Raw genomic sequence first — 20323 nt, forward strand, 5'->3', positions numbered from 1 at the left:
ATTGGTGATCTCTAGGCAGGTTTTTGGTAAGCGACAGCCCTGACATCCAATCTTCCTCTTTGGTTTGTAGGTCCACCTCTCTCTGAAGGAATCATCCCTTCCCCAGAGGTGGGTGGCAGGCCAACATGGCCCTGGGCTCAGAGCAAAGCCAACTGGACCAGAGGTGGAGACCTAACCTGAGAGGTGCCCACCTAGGCTGCGTATGTGGGCTGCATCAAGCAAACAAGCTTTGGAAGCCAGGTTTGTACACCCCACCCCACCTCCCTCCTTCTCTTCACCCACCTTTTTGTATTAAGACTTTCTTCAGTTCCCTAAGTGGTTAAGCCTGTAAGTCTTAAGTATAAAGTGGGCTGTAGAACTTGATTGTAGCACAGCAATTTTATTTTAGGAACCGATGCCATGTTTAACGTAGGAGTGTAATTGGCTCCTCATTATTTTTAAAAGAATAGGTCCCTTGTGACTGAGAGGCCCACCCCTCAAATGCTTGTCCTCTTTCAAGAGAGAAAAACAGAAACACATACATACACATACACCCATGTGGAGAGAGCATGGCACCATGTCTCCCTCCCGGGCTGGCTATGGAGGAAAAATTCACATGGGCCAGTGTTGCTACTGCATCTGAGGAAGCCAGCCTGGGTGATGCTCTTTCTCCTCTGCCTGGATTAGAAGGACTCCTCCTTGGTTGCTGGAATGACACCATGCCCCTTCTCCACCGTCTGTGTACATCGTACCTGCCTGAGGTGAGGTGCCCTACTGGGTCTCAGGAGACCAGGAGATGACCATAAAACTTGATTTTGTTTTATCTGCACCTGTTTTCCCATGTTCTCTGCAAAAACACCACTCATTTAGAGGAACAGAAACCCTTGCTGTTATTTCTACTCACCTCCATCTCCAGAACTAGAAAATTTTACCTGGCCATTATTTTCCTTCTCCTTGGACATCTTTTGAGCCCTTCTCTTCCACAAGGCTGCCCTAGGCTGCTTGGGCTCACAGCATCCCTCTTTCTTCTGCCTCCATAAGCCATATAGTGTTTGTATCTCACTTCCTAATTCATCCCTTATTATGTTGAAGTGTATGAATCTATATATCTACATCCTCTCTCTCCACGGATGGTGGGGACCTTTATTGGCCTCACATCATCTGGCCTTTAGTGAGCCCCAAGGAAGTGCATTTTTGGCTGGTTGATCCATGTCCATCTGATGCCTTGTTAGGAGAGGGATTTAGACTTCAGCAAGAGGAGGTCTCTCAATAACCTGTGTCCCTTCCTTCCTAGGAAAGGGAACTAGATAATGTATAGGAAGTAGAAAAATCCCTCTCTCCTAAAAATGACAGAAACTTAGATCATCTCTGAGGTGGGGAGGGTTGGCTGGATCTCATGGCCCTCACGTTATCTACAAGAGTCCCTTCTCCTGTGGGTTTCCACCGATTCCTGCCACCACTGGCCCACTGGCCCAAATGGGGATGACTGGCTCTTATACACTATAAAAACTGTAACACTGGATTACATACAACTAGATTGTGTGGCTAATGGGCTGGAGCTCACTTGTCTTCAGTTTGTGTTCTATCACAGGGTCTTTCTCTACTCTGCTCCCTGCCTTCCTCCAGATGGTGGTGAATGGCATCAGTGGTACACGGCACTTGCTATGTTATTTTCTAAAGTATTCTATATTTTTAAAATATGCTTTTTTTTAAAAAAAAAGACTTTAAAAAGATGATGCAAATATACTTTATGACCTTCACCATCTAACACTTTCTTTAGCTATACTGACCCCAAGCACAGTAAATAGCTTAATAACAAATGACTTACACATTCTTATCTTAAAATGTTGATTCTTGGCTTGAGTAAAGAACAATGGGAGCACACTAAGGTGTTGTTCAAAAGTAATAGCCAGGGAGAGACATACCACGTTCGAGGACTGGAAGGCTTAACACACTAATGATCTCAAGTGTCCTCCCATTGGTCTATGGGTTTAATGCAGCTCCTATCAAAATCCCAGCTAGGTTTTATGTAGACATAGATAAGATTATTTTAAAACTTATATAGAGGGATGCCTGGGGTCCCGGGATCAAGTCCCACATTGGACTTCCTGCATGGGGCCTGCTTCTCCCTCTGCCTATGTCTCTGCCTCTCTCTCTCTCTCTCTCTATCATGAATAAATAAATAAATTCTTAAATATTAAAACATATATAAAGGCCTTTAAATAGTTCAAGCAGTCTTGAAAAAGAAGAATAAGGTAGAAGGAATCACTATACCTGATATTAAGACCTACTACATAGCTATAGTAATCAGATAGTGTGGTATTAGTGGAAAGATAGACACATTGATCAATGGACCAGAATAAGGAACCCAGAAGCAGATTTACATAAATTTGCTCAACAGATTTCTCATAAAGGAGAAAAAATAATCCAATGGAGTGAAGATAGACTTCCCAATAAGTGGCACTGGAGCGATTGGATATATGTAGAAAAAAAATGACCTAAATGTCACACCTTACTGCAAAAATTAACTCAAATGGACCACAGGGTTAAATATAAAAACTGTAAAACTTTTAGAAGAAAATCGAAGAGAATCTTGGGGATCTAGGGCTAGGAAAAGAGTTCTTAAACTTGCCCACATCTAGATACATATGTAAAGGTAGGTGTGGGGATGCAGAACAGTCGGCTTGTTCTTGGCTTGGAGATTTTCTCATTCTTCAGGGAAGTAAAGAAACAGTGAAGCATTGGTTGCTTTTTGTTTCAAACTGAAAATTGCATGATCATATTCATTTACTCTCTCCCATCCCCATAAGTCTGGCCTCTGTAGAGGTCCTGATCCCCAAGGGGAACACATTCACAGAAAACCAGTAAGGGTCCCCTTGTGCTACACCCTATGGTTGTTCCCTGGGCACTTTAGGATCTTCATATTCAGGAGCCAGAAAGCAAGAAAAGGGGTGATCATCTTGTCGAGGGTAATTACCTTATCAACAGAAGGAGGTAGGGCTGCTTTCACACATGGGGGCTGGAAGGAATAAAAGTGGAACTCAGGTGACCCACTTGGGCACTTCTTGGTACTTCTTACTCAACTGTGTCTATGAATGAAAAAAACATAGGCAACTCCGACCTGAAAAAGATAAGGTTACCATGAACTCAGACTGTGCCCCTCCCCCACCCTGCCAGGAATGAGGATTTGGGTCATGCCATTGGGTAAGCCATTTATTGAGAGAATAAAAGGGTTGGCAGAGGGCAAGGGGAATTTAAAATGGGTAGTGAAGGAAGGGGATGATCAATATCCCCTTCAACCCCTCAGGGCTGCGATCTCAGTTGCAGGCTGTACCCTGTCCTACTAACCTCCTTCTTCTAAGTTTGCCTTCAGAGGATCGATGTAACCTCATGATAACCATCCAAACTTCTTGTCTTTACGTTTATTATTCCTCCAATGTTTTAAATGCCTGAACTGTTGCACTAGTCAACACCTTCGACCTGCACACCATTCCAGCTCACCACTGGGGGAGGTTTAACAACTGGAGAGGCTTCCACCTTCAGGAAAGAGCTGTCTGTACACCATCTCCCCACCATTTGGGTATTGGTCAACCCAGTCCCAAATCTCCATCGTAGGGTGTGCTCTCTCAGGACACTTTTGGTACCAGCTACCTACAGGTTGGATCCTCTGCGAAACAGACATGGAGATATAAGGTAAGAACTAAAAAACCTTTACTGGGATGCAGGATGGGGCAGAGAAAGTCTTCAGTCCATGGTGCAGAGATGACAAAATCTCTGGCAGGCCAATGGGGAGTTCTGGAACAAAGATTGCAGGTTGGAGGAGTCCCTCGGGGTGGCGGCAGATATGGGGAAGCTCTTGTACCCCCACCTTGCTCAGTCATTGCAGAGGGCTTCCCAGAGAAGAGGGCCTGAAAGTTGAGGCCCACCCTGAAGAAATGAATAGCTGGAGGCTGTCGTGAACCGTGTTCCTTGAACACAGAGAACCCTTTTATGAAGGGAGATCTGAATGCGCACACAACCTCATGTCTGTCGCTGGGCATGTTCTTCTCATGGCAGAAACAGAGTCCAGGGGACAGTTCAATCGCCTGCTTTTGTCACATCTGCTAATAGCTGATTGGTTAGAGCAAATCATGTGGTCTAGCTCTGCCCACCTTAAGGCCAGGGCAAGTGGGGGCAGGATGCTACAGGGGAGTGAGGAATTCGGACCAATAATTAGATCCATACAGGATAAAGGATGTAGACTGTAGGGCTCTGGCCATACCCCTTACTATTGCTACTACCAGTCCAAGAAACCAGATTTCACAAGCGACTCTTGGGAAGGACAATCACTGGCCTAAAAACCAAAAATCAGATTTGGTACCTGGAAGTCAAAATTGCAGCTTCCTGATGGGAAAGGCCAAGCACAAAGCAACCATCACGGCGTCTACCCAAAGCCCCTGCAGGGCAGCTCCCAGGCTGGCAGATCAATAGCAATTTGGGGTGCTGGGGGGTGCCATCTAAGTAACTGAACATGATGAGAACCGGCTGCTTCCCAGTCCTTGGGGAAGCACATGCACCATCCACTTAGTGCTGGAGCCTGGCCATTCTCTGGGCACTCCCATTCCTCCCCCTGTCCCTCCTCCTCCTCCTGCTGCTGGGGCCCGCTCCTGCCTCTTCCACCAGTTCCTCCTGTGCTGAGCGCTCCTGGGAGGATGGAGGCTGAGGGGCCACCCCTGGCCAGGAGGTGCTTTCAGGAGGCCCTGGAGAAGCTTTTCCCTCGCCTCTGCTTCCTCTGCTCCCTGGTGACCTATGCGCTGCTGGGTGCTGCCCTCTTCTCGGCCATCGAGGGTGGCCAGAAATTGGGGCCAAACGACCCAGATTTTGAGGAGTTCTTGGAGGAGCTCTGTGGCATCTTGAAATGCAACAGAACAGGTAGGTGGCTCACCTGGGCGGGGCGGGCCCTTTCTCTGTGGGTGGAGGCAGCCCCCAGGGAGCAGAGGGCCATCTTGCAGGAGGCTGGTGAGGTTTGGGGGGTGTCTGGGAGCCTTCAGCTTGTATCTTCCTCATTCCTATGTGGGACCTTAGGCAAACAACTTCTCTCTGAGCCTCAGCCTTCTCCTCCATAAAATAGGGAGAACAACAGCCTGCTAGTGTTGCTATGAAGAATGTAGGGAAAGCACTGAGCACCCAGTAAGCGCTCTGGAAGGACCAGAGCACTTTCCCTTCCCTTTGCCTCAGCTCCCAGCCTCACCCAGACCAGCAGTCTCTGAGGAGGTTGGATTGCCGGAGATTTGGTGATGATGACTGGGGGACATGGGTGACCAGATTCGGGGTTGGGGTTCCTAGGCTGGTCCTCTGGATTCGGCCTGCCTGGCCACATGACTCATTTTATAGGAACTAGGATTCAAGGAACAATCAAACTGGGCTTGGACCTTTGCTCCCCCAATGGGCTGTGTGATCTGAGGCAGAGCTGTTACCCTCCCTGGGCCTCAGTGTGCTGGACGGTGGGGGCCCGCAGTTTCAGGCCTGCCAATCATAGGGACTTGTGGGAAGCAGATAAAGGACATGAAGCCTCTTGAAAGGCACAAGCACTTTACCTAGGTCCTTACCACGTTTCACGTGTCTTTAGTCACTTATTTCTTTCCCAAGGCTTGCAAATCTGTACTTAACAGAGCAAAATAAAAATATAGAGAGTTAATAAAAGACAAAGGAAAAGCAGACTCTACAAGTGAGGGGAAGGATGCCCCTGGTGTGACAGGTCCTCAGCTGGGCTGCTCACTGCTCCTCCCATGGGCCCAACCTTGCTTCTCAGGCAGGTTCTTTCAGTTGAGGCTGGCTGGTCACAGGAGGCCACTTATCTCCTCCTTGGAAGGTCCTACTCCTTCTCTCTGCATCTGTACCAAACAAATGCCTCCTTGGAGCCGGCCCAGGAGAAGCCCTCTGCCATCACCACCACCACCACCGCCAGGACTCTGAGCCATCCCGGCTCTGATGGCAACAAGTTCAGAGCTTCCCAAACCTGGCCACACATCAGAATCCTCCAGGGAGCTTGTCTGAAATACACATTTCCAGGCTCTTGTTATCGAGATTTCTGGGGCTGTGTTAGGAATCTTATTTTTAAAGTTCCCCAGGTGATTCTGATGCACAGAACACTATGAGAATGCAGAGCTGATCCAAACCCATTTTTTTAAAGATTTTATTTATTTATTCATGATAGACACACACAGAGAGAGAAGCAGAGACACAGACAGAGGGAGAAGCAGGCTCCCTGCAGGGAGCCTGATGCGGGATTTGATCCCGGGACTCCAGGATCACGCCCTGGGCCAAAGGCAGGCACTAAACCGCTGAGCCACCCAGGGATCCCTCCAACCCCATTTTGATTTTGTTTTTGTTTTTAAATAATGTCTACGCCCCACATGGGGCTCGAACTCACAACCCTGAGATCAAGAGTTGCATGCTCTTCGGAATGAGCCGGTCAGGTACCTCTCCAACCCCATTTTCTACTGATTTTTCTTGGAGATTAAGATGCTCAGTAGGTGCCAGGTCAGTAAGTGCAGACCCTGGGCCAAACAAGTTCATGCAATATCTCACTTAATCCTCACACCAACCAGAGGGGCCAGTATGAATTGACCCCTTTCACAGGTTAGGAAACAGAGGCTCCAGGAGTTAAGCAACTGGCCAAGGTCACAAACTACAAAGTGGAGCCAAGGATTCCACCCTAGGCTTTTGAACTCCAGAGCCCACTTTTCACCACCATGTCACGCTGCCTTCCTGATGGGGAAACAGGCTCAGAAAGAAGCATCTTGTCTATGGCTGCGGGAGCTACCCAGGGTCAGAGCTGGGTCTAGACTGAACTCCCAGGTCGGTGCCCATTCAAATGAGCAGTGACCTCCCACTGTGTGCCAGAGTCTCAGGATGGCTTCTGAGGTCCCAAAGCCCACTGGCCACCCAGGCCAACAGAATTATTTGGGACCTGCCCTGAGGAACCAGAGCCCCGATCCTGCTCTGTTGGCCTGGGGTTAGATGTTTTGAAAGCCAAGGCTTCCCAGAAATCCTCAGGCGCCTCGGTGCTCACATATCCCCCAGTATGAGTACCAAATCCCATCAGGCTTAATGACCTCCGGGAGTGGGTATGGTTTGTAACTATATAAGAGCTTACATTTCTTAAGGACCCATTTTGCTTTCAATTCTCAAGAACCCCAGTGGGGATGAGAGAGATTGAGCAAAAGTTAGAATGCCCCTTTGCAAAGTGAAAAACACAGAGGCCCAGAAATTTCAGAATGCTTCCCCTCCTAAGGCCGCACAGAGATTTTGTGGCTGAGCTTGAGGGGACCCCCGTGGGCCTCTCCCTTAGGTGCTCATCTCATGGGGGATGTGGCCTCATAATCCCTGCAGGCACCAAAGGCAGGACCTAAGGGCAGAGACATGCAAAAGCAGAGCCAGGTTTTGGCGTTGAGGGACACAAGGCAGGGGACGTGCTGGTCCCTGGGGAAGACCCCTGCACGCGGTGGGACCTGCCTTCAGCAAAGCCCTCTCCTTCACACTGGTCCTCTCTTTCCCCAGTTGAGGAAGGCAGGAAACAGGACCTCGGGACGCTGCTGCAGAAGGTGAAGCCCCACTGGGTTAGCAGTTTTTCAGACTGGTCCTTCCTGAGCTCGCTCTTTTTCTGCTGCACGGTGATCAGCACGGTGGGTAAGTCCAAGGGCAAGGGCGGGCCTGGGAGAGAGACCTGCAGGAGAGAGAGGGAGGAGGGGGAGGCCGGGGCCCCTTGGTGGGGATGTGGAACGTTCGATTCACTTGGTCAGGCAATGGTGACGAAGTGCTGACCCTGAGCCGGGTCTGTGTGCCGAGTGGCCGCTGCTCCCTCCTAGGGGGATACGGCAGGGAGCAGGACTGCTGCTGGCTCCTAAAAGGGGGAGCTCCTGCTGCTGGGAATTTGGGAAGCGTGCAGTCCTTGAGGTGGGTGCAGCCCTTTGCCCGGGTGTAGACCCCATTGAGCAAGGGGTAGGCTGCATTTCAGCCCCCTCTTGCCCCTTGGCTGAATGCTCTTGTACGAAACACCTCTTGCCAATGGCACCTGCCAGCACAGGCTCTTGTGCAAGAGAGAAGTACTCAGGAAACCGAATGTGGTCAGCCTGTGATGTATCCCAGAGTATTGTGGGAGCACAGAGTAGGGGCAGCTGCCCCAGGCATGGGGTGGTTCAAGGGCTCCCTGGAGGGGTTGACAGCCATGCTGAGTCAGACAGGGAGAGCAGGAGTCACCGTGGGGGCCGGTGGGCATGAAGAGGACCCTCCAGGCCAAGAAGCCAGCATGGACAAAGGCCCAGCAGCAAAAGGAATGGCAGGCATTGTAAGGAGGTTAATTAGGGGTGAAGGGAGGTGGGGGGGAGTGGGGGGCCCAGTCCTGGGGAGGCCTGCGAGCCGGGCTAAGGAGGCTGGGCTCAGTGTCTGGAGGGTTGTAAGCAAGGGAAGAACACGGTAGCTCAGCATTCCAGAAAGATCACCCCAGCTGTAGCGTGGAGGTGGACCAGACAGGGGGAGACTGGCAGCATGGAGAGCAGTAGGGGGGGTTTGTGTGGCAGTCGACATGAGCACTGATGGCCATGGCCTCTCCCAGGAAAACGGTCATGAGGACGGAGAAGAGGACTGGACTGGAGGGAAGACTTTGCAGGAAAGTCTGCAGTGGTTGGGCACCCGGGAGATGAGGAAAACACCACAGTCTTTGCTGGGTGGGCTCGGCAGGCCGCAGGGAGGGTGGTGGGGATGCTGGGCCTGGGGATGGAAGTGATGCCTCAGGGCCAGTCGAGGTCAAGGCTCCCATGGAGCTTCCAAGCGGAGATGCCCAGCACTGCTGGAAATGGGGGTCGGTGCTCAGGGCCATGGGCAGGGTTGGGGCGGTGGGTTTCAGAGTCACCAGCATATAGATGGCAAGAGACTCCCAGGGAGTGGAGGTGAGCACGGGGCGGGGGGGGGGCGTGGTGTGGAGAGGGAGCACGGTGTTCCAGAGCAGGCCTGGGAGCCCCAACACCCAACAGTGATGTGAGGGAGGAGGAAGGGCTGCGGTGGTAACGGGAACTAACAGTTACTCCAGGGCTGTACCAAGCTGCCTCCTTTATTTTTTTTATTTTAAAGATTATTTATTTATGTATTCGTGAGAGACACGGGGACGGGGGACAGGGGGCGAGAGACAGAGACACAGGCGGAGGGAGAAGCAGGCTCCATGCAGGGAGCCCGACGTGGGACTCGATCCCGGGTCTCCAGGATCACGCCCCGGGCTGAAGGCGGCGCTAAACCGCCGAGCCACCTGGGCTGGCCAAGCTGCCTCCCTGAAAGCTCGCAGAGGTCTTATGAATCAGGTGGGGAGCCTGAGCCCAGAGAGGCGCTGGCGGGGGCCAAGGGCACGCAGTGAGTAGAGCTGGTGCCCACCTGAGACTCCAGATCCAGTGCTCTTTCCCCAAAGTAGCCTGCCAGCCAGCCTTGCAGGTCTGGGGGTGTGCAGCAGGGACCCTGCCTGGTCCTGTGCAGGGAGCCCCAGGGAGAGCCTGGCTGAGCCTGGGGGCAGGGGGTGCTCAGATTCCCAGGGAGTCCTTTGTCTGGCGGGAGTTGATGCCACTGCCTGGAAGGAAAGGCACCTGGGGAGGAGGAGCCAGCCTTACTCCACTCCCTGCACTTCCTACATGTGTCTTCAGCTCCCAAACAAAGGAAAGATTCCTTATGTGCAAGTCATTGGCCCAGGGCAGTCCTTCCAGAGCCCAGGGTAGAGGGGACGGTGTGGGGCAGAGCTGCCCCCTACAGTGACCGATTGCTCATGTAAAGGGGGCCACAGACCCTCTTCTCAGTGGCCACACAAACCGTGGGCTCCTGGGTGACAGAGCAGAGAACAGATAGGAGAGAGGGGGGACGTGGCATGAGCAACAGCCTCTAGAGCTATGGGGATGGGGCCATCCTTGCCCTTGGGCACCGTGTCCCTGGGCCAGCATCTGAGGATGCTCTAGTAACTATCAGCCCCTGGCTTCCCTTTGCGATGGTACAGCAGGTGGGGCCAGGTCGGAGGGGCCATGCCAGGGCTGACAGGAGTCTCCCCTGCTGGGGACAGGGTCACAGGAGTGGAGGTGGCCACAGCTCAGGAGCTCCTGAGCCAGCATCCCCACCAGGAGCATGGCCCATGGCTTAGCCGCTGCCTCTCTGGGCCAGTGAAAAGGCCTGGATCCCCATCTTCATTCAAGAGAGCACCAATCCCTGAGGTGGACAGGCCTATGAGGGTCACAGAGCTCCGGCTGTGGCTTGGATGCTCATGCTGAGGTTCCCTCACACTGTGTGTGTGTGTGTGTGTGTGTGTGTGTGTGTGTGTGTGTGTGTGAGCACACTGGCCAGCTGTGGACTCTGGAGGCTGGCCACCTTGGGTCGGCTATGTGACCGCCACGGAGCAATGTGGCCTGTCTGAGCCTCGCTCCTCATCTGTAACACCTCCCCGGCCTTCAGATCAGTGTGAGGGTAGATGTAAGAGGCAACCAGGATCCTCGCCGCTGCCGCTAGTGGAAAATCCAACCCAAGTGGCCCGAACTGTAGGGAAAACGTGTTCGTTCCCAGGTAAGAAATCCAGTGGGGACGGCTCTAGGGCTGGTCAATGTGCAGCTCAGCCATGGCACTGAGCATCAGGTTCCCTCCGTCCTGCTCAGCAGGGCACCAGTGTCCACTCCTATCTGGACAGAACTGCATCTCATAGAGAGAGGCGGGGGGTGGGGGGGCTGGCCATCACCATCAGCAAAGAAACCCTTCCTAGAAACTTCCACCCCTAAGCCAGTCCTGGCAAGGGGATTAGATCGCCAGGATGACTTAGACCAATTGGATCCCTCTCTAAACCAGGTGGGGGAGCAATGGTACCCCAGGAAAGATGAAGGGAATGGTTGCTGGGGGTGCAACCAGTGTCTGTTGCAACAGGCTTCACAAATGGGCACATATTTGTGCCCCCACGTGGCTTCTTTCAGAGCCGGTCTCTCCCCCTACCTTGCCTCTCCAGCAGGGACTGGTAACGGGCAGGCAGCAAGATGTCCACTAGCTACTGGAGAACTGAGCGCTTGCCAGCACTGGGCATGGTGGCCACAGGCCTTATGTGCATTATTTTACCTAATCCTCATGACACGACAACCCTACAGGGTAGGTGCTGTGACATTTAGCAGCAAGCTGAGGCTTCTGGAGAAGGAAGTCACTGCCAGCAAGGCAGAGGCAGGGCACAGCTGCCCTTTTCAGGGATACCCACACTCAGTGGGACAATAGTCACGGGGAAGCGGCAGCCCCAAGGAAGATAGTGGAAGTGAGTGAAGGGGTTCAGTCTGTTTTCCTTTTCCTCAAGAACGTCAGGGGACTGATCTAATGCAGGCTTTCTCAGCTGCCACTGTGGGCATCTTGAGCCAGATGACTCTCCCTGGTGGGGGCCGTCCTGTTCATCGTAGGATGAGTAGCAGCATCCCTGGCCTCTACCCCCCAGAGGCTCCCACCTCTTCTTCCACTGTCTCCACATTGCTAAATGTCCCCTGGGGGGGGCAAACGTTGCCCCCGTTGAAAACTGATCGAATGCTGTGGTCCCTCGACCCGTGGCATGAGCATCACCTGAGAACTTGTTAGAAATGAGAGTTAATTCTCAGGCCCCATCCTAGACCCACCGAGTCAGAAACTATGGATGTGAGGCCCGGGAATCTGTATTTAGCAAGTGCTCCAGGTGATGCTGGTGCAGGCTAATGTCTACGAAGCACTGACCCGACGCGAGGGTTCTCAGTCCTGGCTGCACATTGCAATCATCTGGCTATTTTTTAAAAGCTCCCAAGCCTGGACCCTGTGGCAATCAAGTCAGAATCTCCAGGGACAGACCCAGGCCTCAGCATTTTTCAGAGCCCTCCAGGTGATTCTAATGGGAGTCCGGGCTGTGAACCACTGATCTAATGGAAACCCATTATCTTGGTTTAAATCCCAAGAAAACGATGCTACTATCAAATCAATTAGGACATCATGCCGTCCAGTAATTACAATGGAAGAGGCTGTTGGGGAGGTTCTCCACTCTCTGTAATCAATAATAGTGTTTAAAGTGCTTCCTGCCCTAATCTCTGGGTCACCCTTAATGCGCCTGGTCTTGATGCTGATAAAGGGACACCTGGCAGGCATGAGGTTGGTCAATCCCCAGTCATTTCCAACTGGGTCAATCTCCTTGGATTAGAAGGTAAAGGGCAAGGGGGCACCTGGGTGTGGTTCAGTCCATTAAAGCTTTGGACTCTTGATCTCAGCTCTGGTCTTGATCTCAGGGTCATGAGTTCAAGCCCCACACTGAGCTCCATGCTGGGCGTGGAGCCTACTTAAAAGAAAGGAAGTAAAGTGCATGGGCTATTAAATACAGCCTGAGTGGAGTGGACCATATTGGAATGTAAGAATACATTATAAGCAATGATAGGATTTTCCGTTATGCATTTCAGCGTTCAGTAATTAGTACAGTTAATACAATTTCCTTCATAGGGGCCATGTGCTCTCTGAGATTTGCTTCCTCGATGCATTTTCTGGACTATAGCATATCTCCTGGACTCTAAACGTGTTCCACCTAGAGGCAGCCATGTCTAGTTTAAATCCACTAAACTCACCTTTGCCAAGGAGGACACTGGGGTGGAACGTATGGGGCAAGTCTTTTTTTTTTTTAAAGATTGTATTTATTTATTTCATGAGAGACACACATGGTGGTGGGGTAGGGGAGGCAGATAGAGGCAGAGGGAGAAGCAGGCTCCATGCAGGAGCCTGACATGGGACTCGATCCTGGGTCTCCAGGATGACGCCCTGGGCTGAAGGTGGTGCTAAACCACTGAGCCACCTGGGCTGCCCAGGGCAAGTCTTTATTAAGGGGTGCACACCCTTGTCAGGGTATGTTTGGGCTCTGTTATGCCAGATGGGTCACCTGACTTCTTGTTCCTTGTCCATTAAACATGGTAACAATGGTGGTTGCCGGCATTGGGATTTCACTAGGAAGGGGATTTTCACCCTACAAGGCACTTTATTCTAGAAATGTGATGTTCTTTTCCTTAAAATAGGTCTGACCCCAGGACCCAGTCCTGGAAGCTGAACGGTTTCTACTGTGGAGCCTCTCCTGACTCTCCTGGGGGTACATAAGAATCAGGGGGCTTATCCACCATCTAGAAAACAAGGTGGTCCCCATCTATGAGCTCTTGTGGCTGCTGCTGACATCTAAGGACCAATGGCTCTGTGGGGCCCATGACAAGCTTTGGCACAGGAACCTTTGCTGACACCGGGCTCCACCAGGACTCTGTGGCCAGGCCTCTCTGCGCTCCTGTCTCCCCAGGAGAGGCTCCAGGTGCCCTCCTCCCTCATCTCCCCGGCTCCAGAGAATCTTCCCACACCTTCCTTCATGGCCGCAGTGCCCACCTGCCCCGTTTGCCTGGGACTGCCAGTTTTAGCACAGAAAGTCGAGTGATCTGGGAAGCATGTCAGCTCCAGGCACACTGGGCGGATGGTTATTCTCCCCCATGGCCCATCTCTGTTGTTCTCTTCTCCTCCTTTTCCTGAAAGTCCCCACCCCCGCCTTCATCTCCTCAGTGCCTCTGAGCTCTCTCTGAAGCCTGGACAAGGCACTGAGGCCTCCTTGGCAACCTCCTCTCCTTGAGGGGAGGGCCGGAGCTGCTGGAGGCCCTCAGGGAACAGGGAAGGGAAACAGAGGCATTTGGAATCCTTGGCACTGTCTCAGCAAGTCCTGCCCCGTGAAACAAACCTGGCTCTCTGATGGGAGGGTTAGCCAATGTGGCCCCTATTCCTGACCCCTGGTGCATACACCTGTTGGATCCTCGCCACATCCTGCTGATGATAGAAAGCTAAGGTCAAGGCCTTGCTTCCCTCTCAACTAGGAGTCCTAGAAGGCAGGACCTCTGCCTGTTTCTTGTTGTACCCCCAACCCCACCCACGAGTGCCTGGCATACAGTAGGTGCTCAATAATCGCGAATCCAGGACGGGTACCTTTGTTCTAGGAGCTCCAAGAACAGTCTGCTCCTTTATGTCCTGTTATTGGTCCCTGTCTGCCATAGCATAGTCGCTGGGGTGGTTATATGATTCACATCTGCCTCTCCCACTACCCAGAAGCTCAGCGAGATGGGATAAGATACCACATCTGCTTCCCTCACCACTGTGTCCCCAGCGCATGCAGTAAGCACTCAACATGCACATGCGCTGTGAATGCACATTCTGCCACAGTATGGCGCCTCGTGGAACCAGCCAAGGGTGGCATGGAGTGCTCTGGGTTGGATGCCAACTGATGAGACCCTTTGAGGTCCACAGCCCTCTCCCAGGACTCCGGTGAGGGTGGGCAACCTAGACACCTGCGTGCTCCTGGGACGCAGGGCCTGAGGCCAGAGTCTGCACAGGGAATTAGCCGTGGAGGAGGCTGGGGCTTAGCCAGCCTAGCAAGTGCCTTCAAATCAATTTACATAGTTGGCCTAGGGGTTTCCGTATTAATCATCTTGTATGACATCAAAAATTAAACACAGGCATTTAATACAAAAGCTTTTCCCTCATTTTGTTGAATGACGGAGCTCGGTCTCTCCAGAAGATCCAGCTACCTGGGCTGCAGGGGTTGACGTCTCTCTGCCCCTGCCCTGCTGCTGACAGGAGGGACAGGGATGGGGTGATGGAAGGACGGAACCCCTGAAAAGCACAGAAGCCTCAGCCCAGCCCTCTCTTTGCTTGGCTGAGTGGTTCTTAAGGATTGCAACCTTCCACCCCCGTGGGTGCTCCTGGCCCCGTGGGGATCAATGCTGGCGTGGCCGCTGGGTGGTTCTCGGGGTTTGACTGCCAACTTCACTCTTTATCACTGAGTGCTCTTGGCCGGGTTGCTTCATTTCTCCGAGCCTCAGGTTCCCCACCTGTGAATGGTGGTAACCGTGCCTGCCTACGCACGTTGGTTGATGCCAGCCCACGGTAAGTGCTACCGGCAGCTGCTTTCAGCTCCTGAGGGCAGGGACGCCAACACTGATCAGCTGCCCACTCTGGGTCAGGCCCGGGTCTCATGTAGTCCTTCCAGCTGGTCAATATACAAAGCAGGGATTGCCATCCCTATTTTACAGACAAGAAACTTGAAAATGTGAGCCAAAGTCAGGTAACGTTCTAGTAAATGGCAGAGCTGGGATTCGAACTCAGGTTCGTAAGATTGCAGATGCTGGGATCCCGACCACTTCACTAGCATTTGCGAACGTTTTCATCCAATCTCAGCCGCAGTGGCTCTGAGGGCAGCAATTGTGTTTCATTCCTTCCATCCTTCTACAATCCCTCACGCTATGCACGCTGCTGTCCACTGTTGCCACATACTGATAGCCCGTTCCGTAGGAACCAATAAACCACGGAGGCCAGACGTCCCGGGGAGGACAAGGGTGGCTTCTTAAAAACAGGTGCCTTCGTGGAGGGTGGAGGTGGACGTGGGTACGATGGCAAAGCCGTCCACAGCCTCTCCCCTGTAGCCATCCAGTCATGTGGATGCTTAGAAATTTTTCAGCAAAATGAAAAGCGATCAGCTCACTCCCAGCCATGCTTGTCCCCTGTCAAGGACATCTTGGGTCAAAGATCTGGCTATGAGCTGCTCCTTATCCTAAAGAGAAGCCGGGTTTCGCCTCCCACTCCCCCCACCAAAGCGAGCGCAATGCCAGATGGCAGATGAATGCTTTAAGAGGAGTATTTTCAAACACATTGTGTAAACCATCCTACCAAGGAGGCGAAATGCCAGAAGGTCTCTTTCCAGCTTCTGGGGGGAAGGGGAAGAGCAGACACCACAATCCTGGGCTCTGTCCTCTTTTTCAGGTTACGGCCACATCTATCCTGTCACCAGGCTCGGCAAATACTTGTGCATGCTCTACGCCCTCTTCGGCATCCCCCTGATGTTCCTAGTCCTCACCGACATGGGTGACATCCTGGCCACCATCCTGTCCACGTCTTACAATCGGTTCCAAAAGCTGCCAATCTTCCCGCCTCACCTTCGCGAGTGGTGCTGTCGCTTGCTCTGCAGAAGGCCGGCCACCAAGCCCGCGGCCAAAGCTGTCCCGAGGATCGTCATAGATGCCCAAGAGCTTCCGGACGTCAAACCCGGCAGGTGTCCCTCGGCCCCGGGCGGCAACGCAGATCTGTTCGAGAGACTCCTTGCACGGGAGAAGCAGAACACGCTGCAACCGCCCCCGCAGGCCGTGCAGAGGAGTAACTCGTGTCCCGAGCTCGTGTCCGGGAGACTCTCCTACTCGATCATCAGCAACCTGGACGAGGTGGGACGGCAGGTGGAGAAGCTGGACGTCCCCCTCCCGGTCATCACCCTCCTTGTGTTCGCCTACATTTCCTGTGCAGCGGCCATCCTCCCCATCTGGGAGACGCAGCTGAACTTCGAGAACGCCTTCTATTTCTGCTTTGTCACACTGACCACCATTGGGTTCGGGGATACCGTTCTCAAACACCCCCACTTCTTCTTGTTCTTCTCCATTTACATCATCATTGGGATGGAGATCGTGTGCATCGCTTTCAAGCTGGTGCAGAACAGGCTGCTTCACCTCTACAAAAATCTCATGCTGTTCTTTGCAAAAGGGCTATTTTACCACCCTGTTAAAAAGTGAAATCTCCACCCTCTCCTGAGTGGCAGATGCCAGCTGAGCTGGTTTCCTCGCCTCGTCTTTTGGGGGCCAGGGTCGTTGGAACTGGTGACCCCGCCACCTGTCACCTGAGACCTTGGGGCTTAGAGATAAATCCTGCATGAAGGCTAATTTGGGTCTCGAGGCCCTGCAGAAACGTGGCCAATGCCTTTCGTATCAAGACATGAGACAAAAACTATCACCATCCTCCAGAGCCCCATTAGTTGCCCTGTCTTCATTTTTGAAAAGCCCCACCTTATGTAGATGAAGCCACCCTATGGATGTCACTCACAGCTTTTCTTGAGTTACGAGAAAAAAAATTACCTTTGCTCTTGCGATGTGTACTTGCAGCTGGATTAAAATCTTCCCGAGAGGCTCCCCGTTCACCCCGGATGAAGCAGAGCTAGTCTGAACAACCTCTTTTCTTGAATGACTTCATGAACTTCTGCAAGGTCGGCCCAGGCCCAGGCCACGCTAAATACACGGAGGCCACGGTGGGATTGTCACCTGTGTTCACAGGGGCCTGGGGCATCTCGACCCCCGATTCTGTGTAGACCAGTGTTCTCGCTAAAGTGGCCCAGGATTGGCACCTCCCGAATGAGAAGGCATGTGCAAATGTTGATGCCTGGGTAGGTGGTGGGTACGGGAAAGGGTTGGTGCTCAGTGGGGGGATGTGCTCCTCGGCTGTTTCTGACCGAGCTGGCACGTGAATGAGCTGGTCTGTGTGGCAGATGCTGTCCATGCCCCACTCCCAGGCCCTGGGACTCCAGCTTGCCTTGCCCGAGGGCTGTCCTCAGTCACTAAAGCATGGGCATGTGCAGAGCAGGCTAGAAGTGCCAAGGGGTTAGCGCTCCTGGGAGCCCCCCTCCATCAACAACTGACAGGACGAAGTAGATGGATGGTGCCCAACTGCTGGCCCCTCCCATGGGCTGACTCTGGGTCATGTTCAGCACTGTCTCCCGAGGTCCCCAGTGGAAGAGAGCCTCAGTTGCTCATCAGCATCCCCTGTCTTGGCCTCCTTCATCTTGGTTTCATTTCCCCATTGCTCTTGAGATCACCCCCAAATGACCCACTAGCACACAAATCCTTGTCTCGGAGTCACTCCCAGGAACCCCAGCCGGGGAGAGGATGTAACAAGTCAGTGTGTGAACATGCACGGAGTGGTCCAAGAGTCTTCCTATTTCTTCGGTCGGTTATAAGAAATGTCTTATTGGAGAGAATCAAAGTTTCTGGAAAGCTTCTTTGAGGGAATCTCGGAAATGGTGAACTTTACTCCAGGGTATAGCACAAAAAATCGCAAAAACCAATAAAAAGTGTTGGGAGGTTCCAATTAGAAAGGAAAGAAACAACTATCTTTTGAAGCTTCTCTGTTCTGCCTTAGGTTCAGGTCACCGCCAAGGGCCAGCTCTCACAGGGGTCTGGGGTCTTCCTTTCTGGATCTTTCCTCCTCCTCCTCACAACTCTTAGGCTCCTGCCCCTTCAACTCTTTAAGACCTACCTCAGGAAAGAGAATTGACGAGGCGTAAGCAAGAACCACTGAGGGGCATAAAGCACCGAAAGTGGGATTTCAGCCAGCAGCCACCAGGACTAGGGGTTTTGTGGGGTTTCTTGGCATCCCCGAAATCACAGCGGCCCAGATGCAACAAAGCCCCTTGAACCCAAAGGTCAATCCAGTAAGAACCACTCAAGACCTCACAAGGGGACCTCAGGGCTATTCAAGGTTCATTCAATTCTACAAACATTTATGGAGTGATGGCTGCTTTCCTCTCAAAGAGGATCCCAAAGATGAATCAGGTACATGCTCAGAAGCACGGAGGTAATCACAGGCGGTTTCGAAGCTCTCGGCCACGCCCTTCCGGCCCAGTCGGGTTCTCATGCAAACATGCAGTTTGTCAGGCATATGTATTATGCAAATTAGGTGTCATGATCATTTGCATATTGCACTTGCTTGAGGGTGTTCTTCTGTAGTTCTGGGGAAATGGCCCAGCATGCCTCCCTGCTCCTCATCTCTTGAACGTATGCACCCCATATTCCAGCCACTTTGGGCTATTAACTTCTGCGTCCCCACGTAGAAATGTGAATCTATTCCCCCAAAGCTTTGCCTGGGGGTTCTCAACCTCACCTGTACACTACTACCCAAGGGGCTTTGAAGAATTTACATGTCTCTCTCCCCTCTCCAGGGCATTCAGTCATAGGTCTGGGTGCTGGCTGGGTGGGTATTGGGTATTGGGGTGATCCGAGTGTGTGGTCAAAGTTGAGAACCAAGGCACTTCTCTCTTGGCCTGAATGCCCTTCTCCCTTCTAGGATAGATGACGACTTATCTTCACGGTTCAGCCCACATGGTACCTCCTCCAGGTCGTGACCCTTGACTCCTGGGAGTGGTCACCACTGTCTCCCCCATGCTCCCGCTGCACCCACTGTCCTCCCTTCCTTTGTTACAGTGCTGTAGTTGGGGCCTCTCCAAACTCGGGTCTGCCCTGCTAAGTGATTGTGTCTTTTTCCATCAACGTTGTTCTTTAGATTTTGTTTTGTTTTGCTTTATGTTATCTTACTTTTTAAGTAGGCTCCATGCCTAATGTGGAGCCCAGTGCAGGACCTGAACTCAAGACCCTGAGATCAAAAAAAAAAAAAAAAAAGACCCTGAGATCAAAAGTCAGATGCTTAACTGGCTGAGCCCCCACAGCACCCCTCATCATCACTGTTCTAGCTCCTTTGTAGTCCCCCCAACCCCAACCTGCAGCATGTGCCAGGGTAGGACTTAGGTGCACACAAATGCCAAGGAGGGCAGCCACCACTTCCTGCACACCTACCACATCCAGGCCCTGAGCTGAGTCCTCAGGTGCACCATCTTATCTAATGCTGCCTGTAGCGCTGAGAGAATGGTGCCCATTTTACAGGTGAGGAAGCTGAGGCCCACTAAGTAGAGTGTAACTAGCTTAGAGACTCACCGGTAGTAAGTGGCAAAGCCTGGATTTGTCTGACTCTAAGTGGTTCTCAGTGGACCACCTGCGTCAGCACCCCCTGGGAACTTGTTGGAAATTCAGATTCTCAGGCTCCATCCACAACCTCCTGGATCGAAATGCTGGAAAGCCAGCTCAGCGATGTTTTAACAAGCCCTCCAGAGGATTCCGATGTTGGATTCTCGAGCTCGAAAGCCACGGCTCTAACTGCTGTATCTGCAGCCTCCCTGAGAGTCACCAGTCAGTGGAGACAATCACCTGGACGGAGGCAGGACACTGAAGGGGTAGACCCTCTGGCCAGGAAGGCCTCCTGCAGACTGGAACGGACCCTGTCCCCAAAAGAGCGAACACTCTGTCTTCTCCAAACTCAGGGTGTATGCCTTGGGGATGAGGAAGGCGCTTCCTGCCTGGTCCCCTGGGCCTGGCCTGGGGGCTCATGATCAAAGTCCCCCCCCCCCCCAGCACTTGAGTCTCTAAAGAGGTCTGCAGGGTCTCAGCTTGGCCAGGTTGGCCTGGGGCATGAGGGGACTTGGAAGTGGCCCAGAAGCCCGTGGGTTGGAGGCAGAAGGGCCTATTCTGGCGATCACCTGCTGCATCTCCCCCTCAGGGGACAGAATCTCTGGGTGCAGACACATGGCTTGTCACTGACCTCCTGGTCCCCCCTCCTGGGGACCACAGCCTTTGGTGGGCGGGGCTGGCCCAGCGGCTGGGGAGGTCGCCCTGTGCAGGTTAGATTCCCTTCCCCTCCTTTTTTTTTT

The 20323-nt window shown here is 52.6% G+C and overlaps 1 protein-coding gene across 1 annotated transcript; it reads left to right on the forward strand.

Annotated features, from left to right (window-relative positions):
* The first annotated feature begins 4670 nt into the window (after nt 1-4670).
* On the forward strand, nt 4671-16589 carry KCNK18 (potassium two pore domain channel subfamily K member 18). The gene is made up of 3 exons (XM_055345962.1): nt 4671-4890; nt 7522-7650; nt 15793-16589. The coding sequence occupies exons 1-3, from the start codon at nt 4671-4673 to the stop codon at nt 16587-16589; spliced, it is 1146 nt and encodes a 381-aa protein (XP_055201937.1).
* Nucleotides 16590-20323: the final 3734 nt, after the last annotated feature.

The sequence above is a fragment of the Nyctereutes procyonoides genome, unplaced genomic scaffold, assembly GCF_905146905.1.
Source record: "Nyctereutes procyonoides isolate TBG_1078 unplaced genomic scaffold, NYPRO_anot_genome, whole genome shotgun sequence".
NCBI classification, from domain to species: Eukaryota; Metazoa; Chordata; class Mammalia; order Carnivora; family Canidae; genus Nyctereutes; species Nyctereutes procyonoides.

Coding starts and splice junctions, on each gene's coding strand:
- KCNK18 (XM_055345962.1), top strand. CDS start 4,671: ATGGAGGCTGAGGGGCCACCCCTGGCCAGGAGGTGCTTTCAGGAGGCC. Junction 4,891..7,521: donor CTTGAAATGCAACAGAACAG/GTAGGTGGCTCA, acceptor CTCTTTCCCCAG/TTGAGGAAGGCAGGAAACAG. Junction 7,651..15,792: donor CACGGTGATCAGCACGGTGG/GTAAGTCCAAGG, acceptor CCTCTTTTTCAG/GTTACGGCCACATCTATCCT.